The sequence below is a fragment of the Octodon degus genome, unplaced genomic scaffold (genome assembly GCF_000260255.1).
Source record: "Octodon degus isolate 3935 unplaced genomic scaffold, OctDeg1.0 scaffold00079, whole genome shotgun sequence".
NCBI classification, from domain to species: Eukaryota; Metazoa; Chordata; class Mammalia; order Rodentia; family Octodontidae; genus Octodon; species Octodon degus.
Window position 1 is genome coordinate 4,190,844 of NW_004524655.1, and position 10,555 is coordinate 4,201,398.

The 10,555-nt window shown below is 43.0% G+C and overlaps 1 protein-coding gene across 1 annotated transcript in view; it reads left to right on the forward strand.

The window, feature by feature from the left end:
• The window catches only part of Suds3 (SDS3 homolog, SIN3A corepressor complex component), a 36,842-nt gene extending 28,974 nt beyond the window's left edge, over nucleotides 1-7,868 (forward strand). The window contains exons 11-13 of the mRNA XM_004636236.2: nucleotides 3,193-3,277; nucleotides 6,431-6,516; nucleotides 6,606-7,868. Of these exons, the coding sequence (XP_004636293.1) occupies nucleotides 3,193-3,277; nucleotides 6,431-6,516; nucleotides 6,606-6,630 (196 nt within the window). The 3' untranslated portion in view covers nucleotides 6,631-7,868. The remainder of the gene's footprint in view (nucleotides 1-3,192; nucleotides 3,278-6,430; nucleotides 6,517-6,605) is intronic.
• Nucleotides 7,869-10,555: the final 2,687 nt, after the last annotated feature.

Below are 10,555 nucleotides of genomic sequence, written 5' to 3' on the forward strand. Positions count from 1 at the left end.
TCTGACAAGGTCAGTCAAATCCCCTCAGGATTTATCCTGAAACCCTGTACTGCAGTTTGTAGATCCTTTGTCAGTGTCATTCATGTGGATGAGTCATGGCCATTGCTTGACCAGTTTGCTCTCTGTGAAAGCCTGAGAGAATGTTTCCTCTCCATGTGACTCTCCATAGGCACACTCTGCATCGTCGATCGCTTTCCTCTGTGGCCCCATAATCTCCTTGATCAGAAAATTTGGGACACAACTGAGTTACATGGTTATAAAAGTATTTTTGGTGAAATACATTTCATTGAGTTTTAAATGACTCAGCAAAGTGAGCATGATCCAGGCCTCCCATCTTGGTGTGAACACTTACCAAGCTACATTTAATTTTGAAAGTTAAGCATCTTCCTTTTGCTTTGGTCCTTTATTGCTTTTAAGACATTTTATATTATACTGTAAGTTTTCCTCACATTTTGATTTTGATTTGGACTAATGATCCCTCTCAGAAAACACTGTGCAAGTAGCTGATATTTTAAAATAACTAGTTGATGGTGCTTGTGAACTACGATGTTTTTCTCTCTCTCTTCACTTTAAATCTGGGATTATTAATGCAAATCAGAGATGAAGTCACCACTTGCTCAAGTAGTGTTAACCCTCTAGCTCTCTGTTGATGTACTCTTAAAGCAGTATTTTCCACTAGAATTGGGACCCTGGAGGTTCTGTAGTTATAATGTGGTCTCAGTTTTTGGGAAATGGAGTGTTAATATTAGGATCCCCAGCAGGATAGGAAATGCATTACTCCCCTCCCACTCCCTTGCCCTACTTTTGGAGCTACCTTTTAAAAAAATTGCTTTCTTCTAAAATAGTATAGTAATTTTAGTTCATTGGGTTTAATAGTGAGGCACAGAGCTTTAAGAGCTTAATTGTGGGGATTCCCAGGTCAGAATTTCCATTAGTAATAAAGTCAATTTGACATTTAGGACTTATTCTCTGAGGCCATTTTGAAAAATAAAATTTTTCAGCAGCTGAGTTGTAGCTTATAAAATGGATTTAATTGGCAAGAAAAGATGGCACATTTCTACTAAATTGGTTCTGTTGATGTTGCTTTTAAACATATTATTTCTAAATATGTTTTGAATTCTTTCTCCTCTTTTGTTATTCTTTAAAAATTGACAAGTGAGGTTATATGTTAAGGATGTTGTATACTTTTGGTTTTATCTTAAAAAAAATACCCATCTGAACACTTTAGTTTCAGAGAATTCAAGTAATTTAACAGATTTGATGTCCAGGGATAATGTTTTCCTAAAATCATTTAATTTAGTACCTGAGAATCCCCAGAAGGTCTTGGGAATGTGGGATCAGGTGGCTTGGAAGTTGGCTGCTGTAGTGCCTGGAGACCTTGGTGGATGTCAGGCCACGCTCCGTGGGAGAGCCAGAGGTGGCAGACAGGACAGCAGTCGCTACTCCTGACAGGCACTATGAAACCAGTCAAACATGTGTTATTAGAAATACAAGAATATAGTAGACATAGGTTTTTTTTTTTTTTTTTTTTTTTTTTTTTTTTTTTTTTTGGCTCTACTTAGCTCTGTATTGAGCTTGTTTTCGTGCGGTGATGTATGTTCATACCACACCCATGACCTTGCTTTAGAGATTATTTAGAAAGTAGAATCAGAGTGCCTGCAAGCTAATTGCATTTTGTTTTGTTTCTATCTCTTTAATAACCCGTAGTTTCCATAGAATAACTGTGAGTGTTCTTTTTCTTTTGTATTTTTATTCTAAACATTACTTAAGACATTACTGTTTACATAGTATAGGTGGCTTAGATACGGGAGGGAAACCAAGCGAAATGTTAAAAGATTGCTGTGAACTAATGTGGTGTGGCCTTATGCATTGTACAATGCATAAGGCCATACCACATTAGTGCTTAACTTAATGAAGGGCCTCTGACCCAGTTTGCCAACTAATAATACATGGCGAAAAGCAACTTTAAAACTTGGATTTAAACTAGTCACACTGTTCTTCTTGCATTTGTGATTCACTTTTTTAAAACAATGTTTTCAGGAACTAACAACTAGGAAATCTGTTTCTAGCTCCTAAGTAGCAGGTTAAGGAGTGCTTAGACCTAGATTGGAACAAGCTCACTGTGGGAGAGAAGGACATCCTGGAAGGTGCTGGCTAGGCAGTAGATTATTTCATTGTACTAGCAAATCAGAATCTGGCTCCTGCCTCCAGAGAAATGAGAAGAAGATGCAATACTTTGCTGGGAGATGTGCTTGGGTAGACTTTACATGTATGTATAGATCTGTGTAGCTGGGTTTTTGTCGACAGTGAACCAAAGGTTATGCTTTCACCTGAACTGGGGCTGGCTTCAGCCAGAGCAATGAGTAGCAGCTTAGCTTAATTCCTAACTCTTGTAAGAAACAGCTGCCTTTTCTTGCTGTTGTCCCATTTGGGCTGTGGCCTTCCATTCTTGGAAGGATAAACTTCTGTAGGTTGGAAGTGGTTCTGTACTGTAGGCCAGGAGAATAGATGCAGGGGCTGAAAGGGGAGCTTCTGGCTTGTGTCCTCCTCTAAAGCAGCTTTCTTGCTTCTCTAGGCCAGATCATGCCACATCTGATGCTCTTTGGTACATGCCGTAACTTCAAAGCTTGGCCTAACTGGCATTTGCCAGATGAGATTATGAGATGTTGCCCCTATGAAGCTCCACGGCAGCAAGGACCTGGAGCCTTGGTCACTCTTTTTTCCCAACCCCTGCAGTAGGCACTTGATGTTGAGTGACTGAATGAAGGGCTGAATTCAGCCTTCTTTCTGTGAGTTCCTTCTTAGACAGAAAAGAGGTAACAAAATTTTTCAAACCCACCCACTTGTTTTGTCCACACAGCTGCCTTCAGTGTTTGGGGGTGCAGCTAGAAAGTAGAAACAGATTTTACTGTAAAATTTTTACTTTAGTTTTTGAACTGGGTCATTATAAGTTCAAATAAAAAGTAAATCATAGTTTTCCAACTCTTTCCTCAGTTGCTGCTTTTCCTTTTGTAAAGGGACCAAAGATTGTAAGATTAAGAAAGAAATGTCATCCTATCTGAGGATGAGAGCCTTAAAATCTTCTGAAGTCCAACTCTTGCTCAAATACAAATGATTAAGACGGCTTTATGTTTTGTTTTTTTTTTTTTGTTTTTTGTTTTTTTTTTTTACATTTGTGCCCTGTTTTTGCAGGTACCATAAGAGCCAGGCCATCTACCTGGAGTCAAAGGATAACCAGAAACTGAGCTGTGTGATCAGCTCAGTTGGAGCCAATGAGGTATGGACTGAATTTCTTCACTGAGGAAAGCAAAATGTGCTCTGTGAAGAGCAGAAAATAAGAAAAATCTGAAAGTTCTATCAATAAAGTAAATGATAGGCTAGGCATGGTGGTGCACGGCTGTAATGCTAGCACTTGGGAGGCTAAGGCAGGGGATAGTTCTGAGTTTGTGACTAGCCTGGGCCACAAAGTGAGCTCAAGGCCAGCCTGAGCTGCATAGCGAGACTGTGTCTCAAAAAAGAAAAAAAGTGAAATCATGTCTAATATGTGTGGGTTTAACGCAAAAGTTAATACTTTGTGGCATAGTCAGAGCCACCCTTTAAGCTCTGTCTCATACGTGTTTGCATCCAGTGTGTGGAGCCCTGAGTATCCCTGGTAGCATTGGTGAGCTTTCTCTGCAGTATTTGATCTGGGAGCCACTGAGCTAGCGTTGAGGAGAGAGCAGAAGGCAAGCATGTGAGATCTGTACCTTCCTGGCCTCGCTTCTTCTGGTGTCTCCTGAGAATGGGGCTTGCCTGTGGAGCATACTCCACCTTTGTTGTGTTATCTCCCTAGAGCTTTTGCATGATCTCATAGATTTGTGTCATGTATTGAGTACCTGCCACAAGATCCAGCACTCAGCACTCAGTGTGAGTGCATTTCAGTCAGCATGACTCCTGGGCTGCTCTTTGCCACCTGGTGTGTCCTGTTGTGCCCAAACAGTAGGCTGCCGGGCTCTTTGCTTGGGCGTTGGTCTCCTGCCAAAGGGTCTGTTTTTAACGGAGTTGCATCCACACGTGGTGTGACTACCCTACAAGTTCTCTGCATGGTCCTTCATTAGGAGAGTGTCCAGCAATGTCTATCTTGCATTGTTAAAAAAGGGTTTAAAACTTCAGTGGCTGGATTGGTTTGATCTTTTATCACTCTGCAAATGTCTGCAAAGAAATTGATTTTTACGTGTCTACCCTCTGTAACTTATTCGTGCCAGTGCACAGTAAATCTAATGAAACTGCATTATGAAATAACTTAAGCCTCTCGTATTCTCCCAGCTTCCTGAATTGAAAATGCCCTCAAATGTGACTAGTGTGCACGATGATTGTTTACTTAGAAGTTAGGGAGAGCCTTCCAGATAAATGAATGTCACTCTTGTCAGGACTCAGGACCTAAGTCACCTCAGGCCAAGCTGGAACCAGAACTGGAGCTGGAGAGGTGCCTCGCTTTGGTGAAACACCATTTGCACCTGCCCTCAAGAGTTGCTCTGCAAAAGCCCTTGTGGCTTCCTGGTACCTTGCTCCTACACCCAGCTTCAGAACTGCTGCCTGTTCTCCTCTGTGGCACCCCAAGGAAATTAGAGACACAGGCTCCATGTCCCCTTACCCAGCCTCTCCTATTGAAGTTACCACTTTTTGTCAGGAAAGAATGTCTGAGATGCATCTGGGAGGGAAGAGGCCTCGGGCTTTGCAGGCGGTGGGTGTGAGCTGGAGCAGCCCTTGGTTCTTAGAAGTCTTGCGGTGCATTTTTCATTTGAGCTCCTGAACGATGCTGGAGCTGTGTGGCCATGCTGTAACTCAGCTTTGGGCAGCTTTGGTGGTGGGTCTGAGTGCGTTAGTGACTCCCTGAGTCAAGCCTCTTGGGGTCAGTTTCAGTTTGAAATGGTTCTGTATGTTCCTTTAGAGGCTCAGCTTCATGTGAGATCTTTAGCTTGTTTCAATTTTAAACCAGTATATTTTATTTTTAAAGTCTGTCTGTTGCTGAATAATCACATTAAAGAAATCAAGGTGAAACTTGAGAACACGCTTTTTTAAAACCTGAAAACTGGATAGGGGAAGGAGGAGGTGCATCTGCAAGCTCAGCACTGTATAGAGGAAGTGCAGGCCTCTAAAATGCAGGCTTTAGGTTCCATTTAGTTGTGTGTTACAGAGAGCTAGGTGAGAAGAGTCAGAGGCCGCTTGAGCGGTGAAGAGCAAAGGACTGCCATCAGCACCGTGATCACTTGGCACGGGCGACTCAGCCTTCCCAGCTTTGGTGTCTTCTGTAAAATGGGGCCCATAGTATTGCTTACTCCACAGGCTTGTTCCGAGCTGCAGCAGCTCAGTGAGTTGGGCAGTATCTGGCGAGTGGTGCGAGTTCGAGAGGCCTCGTTCAGGTGCCTCTGCCTCCTCCCCTAGGTGCCCTGCAGGTACTGTTCACTAAGAGCAATAGAGGGCTCTGGCCGTCCCCTGTGGCACAAGTTCATGTAGCTCCACACCTTTGCCCTGTGGGTCAGCAGCACTGATCCCATCTGTGGGTGAGGGAAATAGTGAGGAGAAAAGATGTCTTTTTTTTTTGGTTGAATTGTTTTTTTAGGGGGGGTTTGGTGCCGAGGACTGAACCCAGGGCTTCCAGCTTGCTAGGCAAGTGTTCTACTGTGGAGCCAAATTCCTAGCCCCTAGAAAAGATGTCTTAACTGTTCTCTTTTCTTCAGATCCTTGCTGGGCCCCAGCTCCCTCATGGGCATCTTTTGTTGTTAGTATTGTTTTTTCCATCACAGCCATTAGCCTTAATTAGCCCATCCAGAAAAAGCAGAGTATCACAAGGCTAGATGATGTGGAAGTCCGTTGGGGTAAGGAAAGCATTTTAAATTTGGCAGGAAGTTTATGTTCATGAATAATATGTCTGTTGCGTATTGCTAAGCCTGTAATTAACTGAATCAAGGCCAGACAAAGTGCACAAATCTGTAATTCCAGCACTCTGGGAGGCTGAGGCAGGATGACTGCAAATTTGAACCCAGCCCAGGCAACTTAGACCATCTTAAAGTTTAAAAAAAAAAAAAAAAAAAAAAAGAAAGAAAAGAAAAAAATTAAGGGGTTGGGAATGTAGCTCAGTGTGAAGGCCCTAGGGTCAGTTCCCAGTACAAGGGGAGTTCTTGTGACCCAGGGAGAAGATGGAGCCCACGATTGCTATGCTGACTGGCTCTTGGTCAGAGGTTGGCCCTGTGGAGGAGAGGAATGCATCAGGGCTGGTGGAGCCAGGGCCACAGTGGCCACAGTCACTCAAGTTGTGCCTGGGCAGCTTCAGGTGTTGAGATCTCCCAGTGTTCTCCCCAGCCTAACTCCTGCAAGTATTGCAGTGCTCTGATTTGCCCCTGCGTGTCTCTCAGCCTTTCTCTTCTCACTCCCTCTCCTGTTCCTGCAGATCTGGGTGAGGAAGACAAGCGACAGCACCAAGATGAGGATCTATCTGGGCCAGCTTCAGCGTGGGCTCTTTGTGATACGCCGGCGGTCAGCGGCTTGACTTTCTACAGTGTCCCTCTTCCCTTGACCCTTTTTTTGGAGTGGTTTTTATTTTTGTTTTGTTTTCTTCTTACTAGAAAATTTTTAACTTACCGGGAATAACTACTTGGCCTTGGAAATGGAGAACCCCGTTGTGGATTCTGCAAGGCACTTTTGTGGCTGGCCACTTCCATCTTTCTGTCATTCTTTCTCGTCACGACTTCTTCTAGACATCTGGCAACGATGGACTCTTTCAGGAGTATTGGGAGTTTGTTTTATTTTATTTCTTTATTTTTTCTTTCACCTGCTTTTTAAAACCTTTGAGTTTAAAGGGACAAGCCTTTTTGTTAATTATCTTTAGGTCTTTCTCCTGTGACAAAGAGCAGGAAGGAATACACTCTGTGGTGCATTTTCATGTCTTGAATCTGATTAGTGGATCACGTAGCTGCTTCCCTTGTCAAGCCCAATTCACTGTTTTCCCAGCAGCTTGGGGCAGAGGTCCCAGCAGAAGGAGATTAATTCTCCTGGCTCGTAGCCTTCTCAGAGAAATTAATGCCTATGTAACATCTGGCACATGCCACCCATTCCCCTGGCTGAACAACAGGAGACTGCACTGTAGTAAATAGATCTGGGTTAGGAACATTTCATATTCATAATGTGCTGAAGTTACCATATTTTAAATGTTATTTAATGCAGGTGATTTAGTCAGACACACTTATTCTAGCTTAGGCTGGCACAAGCGATAATTGCAGACATTTTCATTTGTAATTCCTTTCCCTCCCTAGTTCCCAAGGAGGTAGAAGTAGCAGCTGTCGCAGGCTGGTCATCTGGCCTAGCTTGTAGGCAGGGCAGGGAGATTGACAGTGTAATGATCAATGATCTGTAGACCCTGCATAACCCGTGTCACTTGGTGTGGTACCATGAGCACACATTGGCCATTCTGCACCATGGAACCTTGTTACCAGGCCCTATTGGAGAGGCAAGCTGTGCTGTGGCTGCCACCAAACATGCACTCTTCCTTGGTGAGTCCTGGAGAAGCAGCCTTCCGTGCATGCTCTGCTTCTTCCTCTCTTTCTTTTGATTGGAGAAGTGATTGGTTCACTGAATGGTGGTGTTTTTGTATTCCAGCTGCCAACGAGGTTTCAAGCATTTGGTGCTAGAGTAGCTGTTAGGGTCTCTCTGTGCAGTCAGAACTTACACGTATTAGGACATCTTTGTCCGTACTTCCATTGGCTCCTTGATCACAGGCCTCTGGACTTGCTTCCTGTTCTCCTTATGATGTACATACTGCATAGCAAGTTGGGGTCTGTGATGACAGATCCCCTGAATTCTGACTTCCCTTGAGACCAGTGGTTCTCAAGAGTAAAAAGCCTTGTACAGATGTATTTTTGTTTTAATTTATATACATCCCTGCCCCCCTTTAAAAATTGGTGTTGAAGTCTTATTGAGAAAACAGGATAAATGATAATGTTTATCAAAAGGTCCCTGGGTGTTGTGTTTCTTTTCTGCCCTCCATCCCCTCATTGTTACCATCTTCACTATAGTGAACCAAGGCCATAGTGAACAGAAGCTTCTTTGCCCTGTCCTGGGCTGTTCATGCTTTGAGGAGCTACTTATTTGAATTGCCACTGTTGTGTGTCATATCATATAATTTGTTACATATTCAGTATATATTTGCCATCAAAAGTCTAAGAAATTAAAATAAAAAGCAACTGGATCATCTTCCTTGTCCAACAGTATGCCAAAGTGTCTTTATTGGAAAGGATTGTGTTGATAGCCACTGGAAGCTGTGCAGCAGCAAGTGGCCTTTTTTCTTTCCTTGTGTGGTGTCACTTTTGTGCTTTTGTGGAGTAACTTTGAAGACCAGTGTGCAGGCATCTTTCTTTTTTCTGTAATGTTTGAGGCCTTGTTTAGACATGGTCTTGAGCCTTTCACTGCCTTCACCTCAGTGTCTTCACACCCCTTAATCATGACCTTTCAGCAGTAGGGGAGATGGGAGCAGGCCCAAGGCACAGCATAGTAAGTTGTATTAGGATACTAGATTTTGTTTTTGTTTAGTTACCCCAGAGGTACAAACATGGTAGTGGAACCATCCTGACAGTCCTCCGTGATGACCAGGGACAGTAGGCCTCTTAATGGAGCTCCTTCTGTGATGCACAGATACTTAAACTAGAGGAGGAAGCAGGCTCTTGAGATTTCTGGAACAAGAGGTTTTCAGCCTTACTGGCATTCTTACTGTACAAGGTCTTTCGGTAGAGCCCAACACACATGTTCAGCTGTGTCCTGCAAGTGACCCTTTGCAAAAGGCTGGTCCACATAGTTCTGACCAGGAACTTGTGTGTGTGGTTTGGTCTGCCTCAAGTGTTGTGTCCAGCGTTTGCTCCGGATGTGTCCCAGTATTTATTTTACCTTCAAATGGAAGTATTTGTGCTCTCTCCTCTGTATCCGTTTCTCCCCAGGCTGTTGTCCTGCTGTACACTTTCTAGGTAGATTGTGTAGCCATACCAAAGGCAAAGTGTTTCCGTTCATTTGGATTTCAGTGTTTGTAGATGTCTAGTCTAATTTGTACTTTAAACTTCTAACTAGGACAAGATTTAAGATTCTAGAAGATGAATCTGAAAATCAAGCTATACATATTTGTACATGAGACCCTGTGTTCAGGACCAGGAGGCTTTTCTAAGAGAAATAGGGAGTAGGGTGGGATTGATTGTATTTTATAACCTAACTCTGGGTGGGTGGGATTCTATTTTTTACAGTATTTTTTGGTTTTATTTTTCTTTTCACATTTCCTGTTAGTCTTGAATTTTTACTAAATAATTTCTTCCTTATTTAACAATTTTGTTTTTCATCTGGGAATTTGGAATCTTGGTACTTGTATCATTTTTTTTCAGAGATCAAAACATTTTAATATGAGAACATGGTTAATCTGCAGCCATTTCAGGCAGTGGGTGGGCTTTTTATATAACATCGTTAGTTGGTACCATGAAATATTCTGAGAGGTGAATGTAAAAATGTAAAAAGATATTTTTTTTTTAAATAAACTTTATGAAAGAACACACATTTGTAGCCTGTCGTTATATCCATTGACTTGAAAGTGCTGGAAATGTAGTTTTAAGTTTTCCTTCCACTGATAGTGGGTAAGGACAATGGGAGGACGGGAAGGATATTCCAGGCACTTGCTCACCATCAGGAAGAGTAAGGTCGAAGGTGATGTCAGAAAGGCTAGTACTCAGCTGGGTAAAGAGCAGTCTAGGGGTGCTTACGTGCAACTGGCGTGCTTTCCTTGTTGGAGGTGATCCTTGTACTTGAGGGTTCTGTGCATGAGATGTGTGATTGAAACCATTATTTTGATACTGAGAGACTGTTACTACCCATGTACCTGGGGATGGTGTCTGTGCTGCTTTCCACAGTCAAACCACAAGGCTGCCTTTGCTGCCACATGTGCCTGACCTGCTGTGTTCACGATCCTGTGTGGCACACACACTGGGAAGGACAGCTTTATGCATTAGGTAATGTGGAGGGATTATTCCTGCTTTTTGTATCCTACTGTAAGACCATTCTTGGTGGAAAATGCACTAACCTATCCTAACCATTGAAATGTGTAAGAGTGAATGTATCAGTGTTGCTAACACCCACATCAAAAGCACTCCTAGGCTTCCTTTCAGTTACTTCTTTTCCTGACTAGTTCCTTGTTTTAGTTACCTCAACCTTCAAGCTCTTTGGTTTCATAATTGCTGTCATTTGGATGTAAAATACTCCCCAGAGCCTCCTGTTTTTTAGAGGCTTGGTGTTTGGAAGTGGTTGGCTTTTAAGGGAAGGAGTCTAGCAGGAGGTCTTAGGTCCCTGGGCTGTCTGGAGGGGATTGTGGACTACTGGTTTCTCACTCTCTTTGCTTCCTGGTTGCCACAAGCTGAGCAGCTTGCTCCACCCTACCTCCTGCTGTGACCTGCTGCCTTACCCAGGCCCAAGAGGAACTGACCATGTGCTGAAAATATAATGCTGGAGCCCAAATCAACCTTTACTCTTTTGAAGTTAATTCTTAGATATT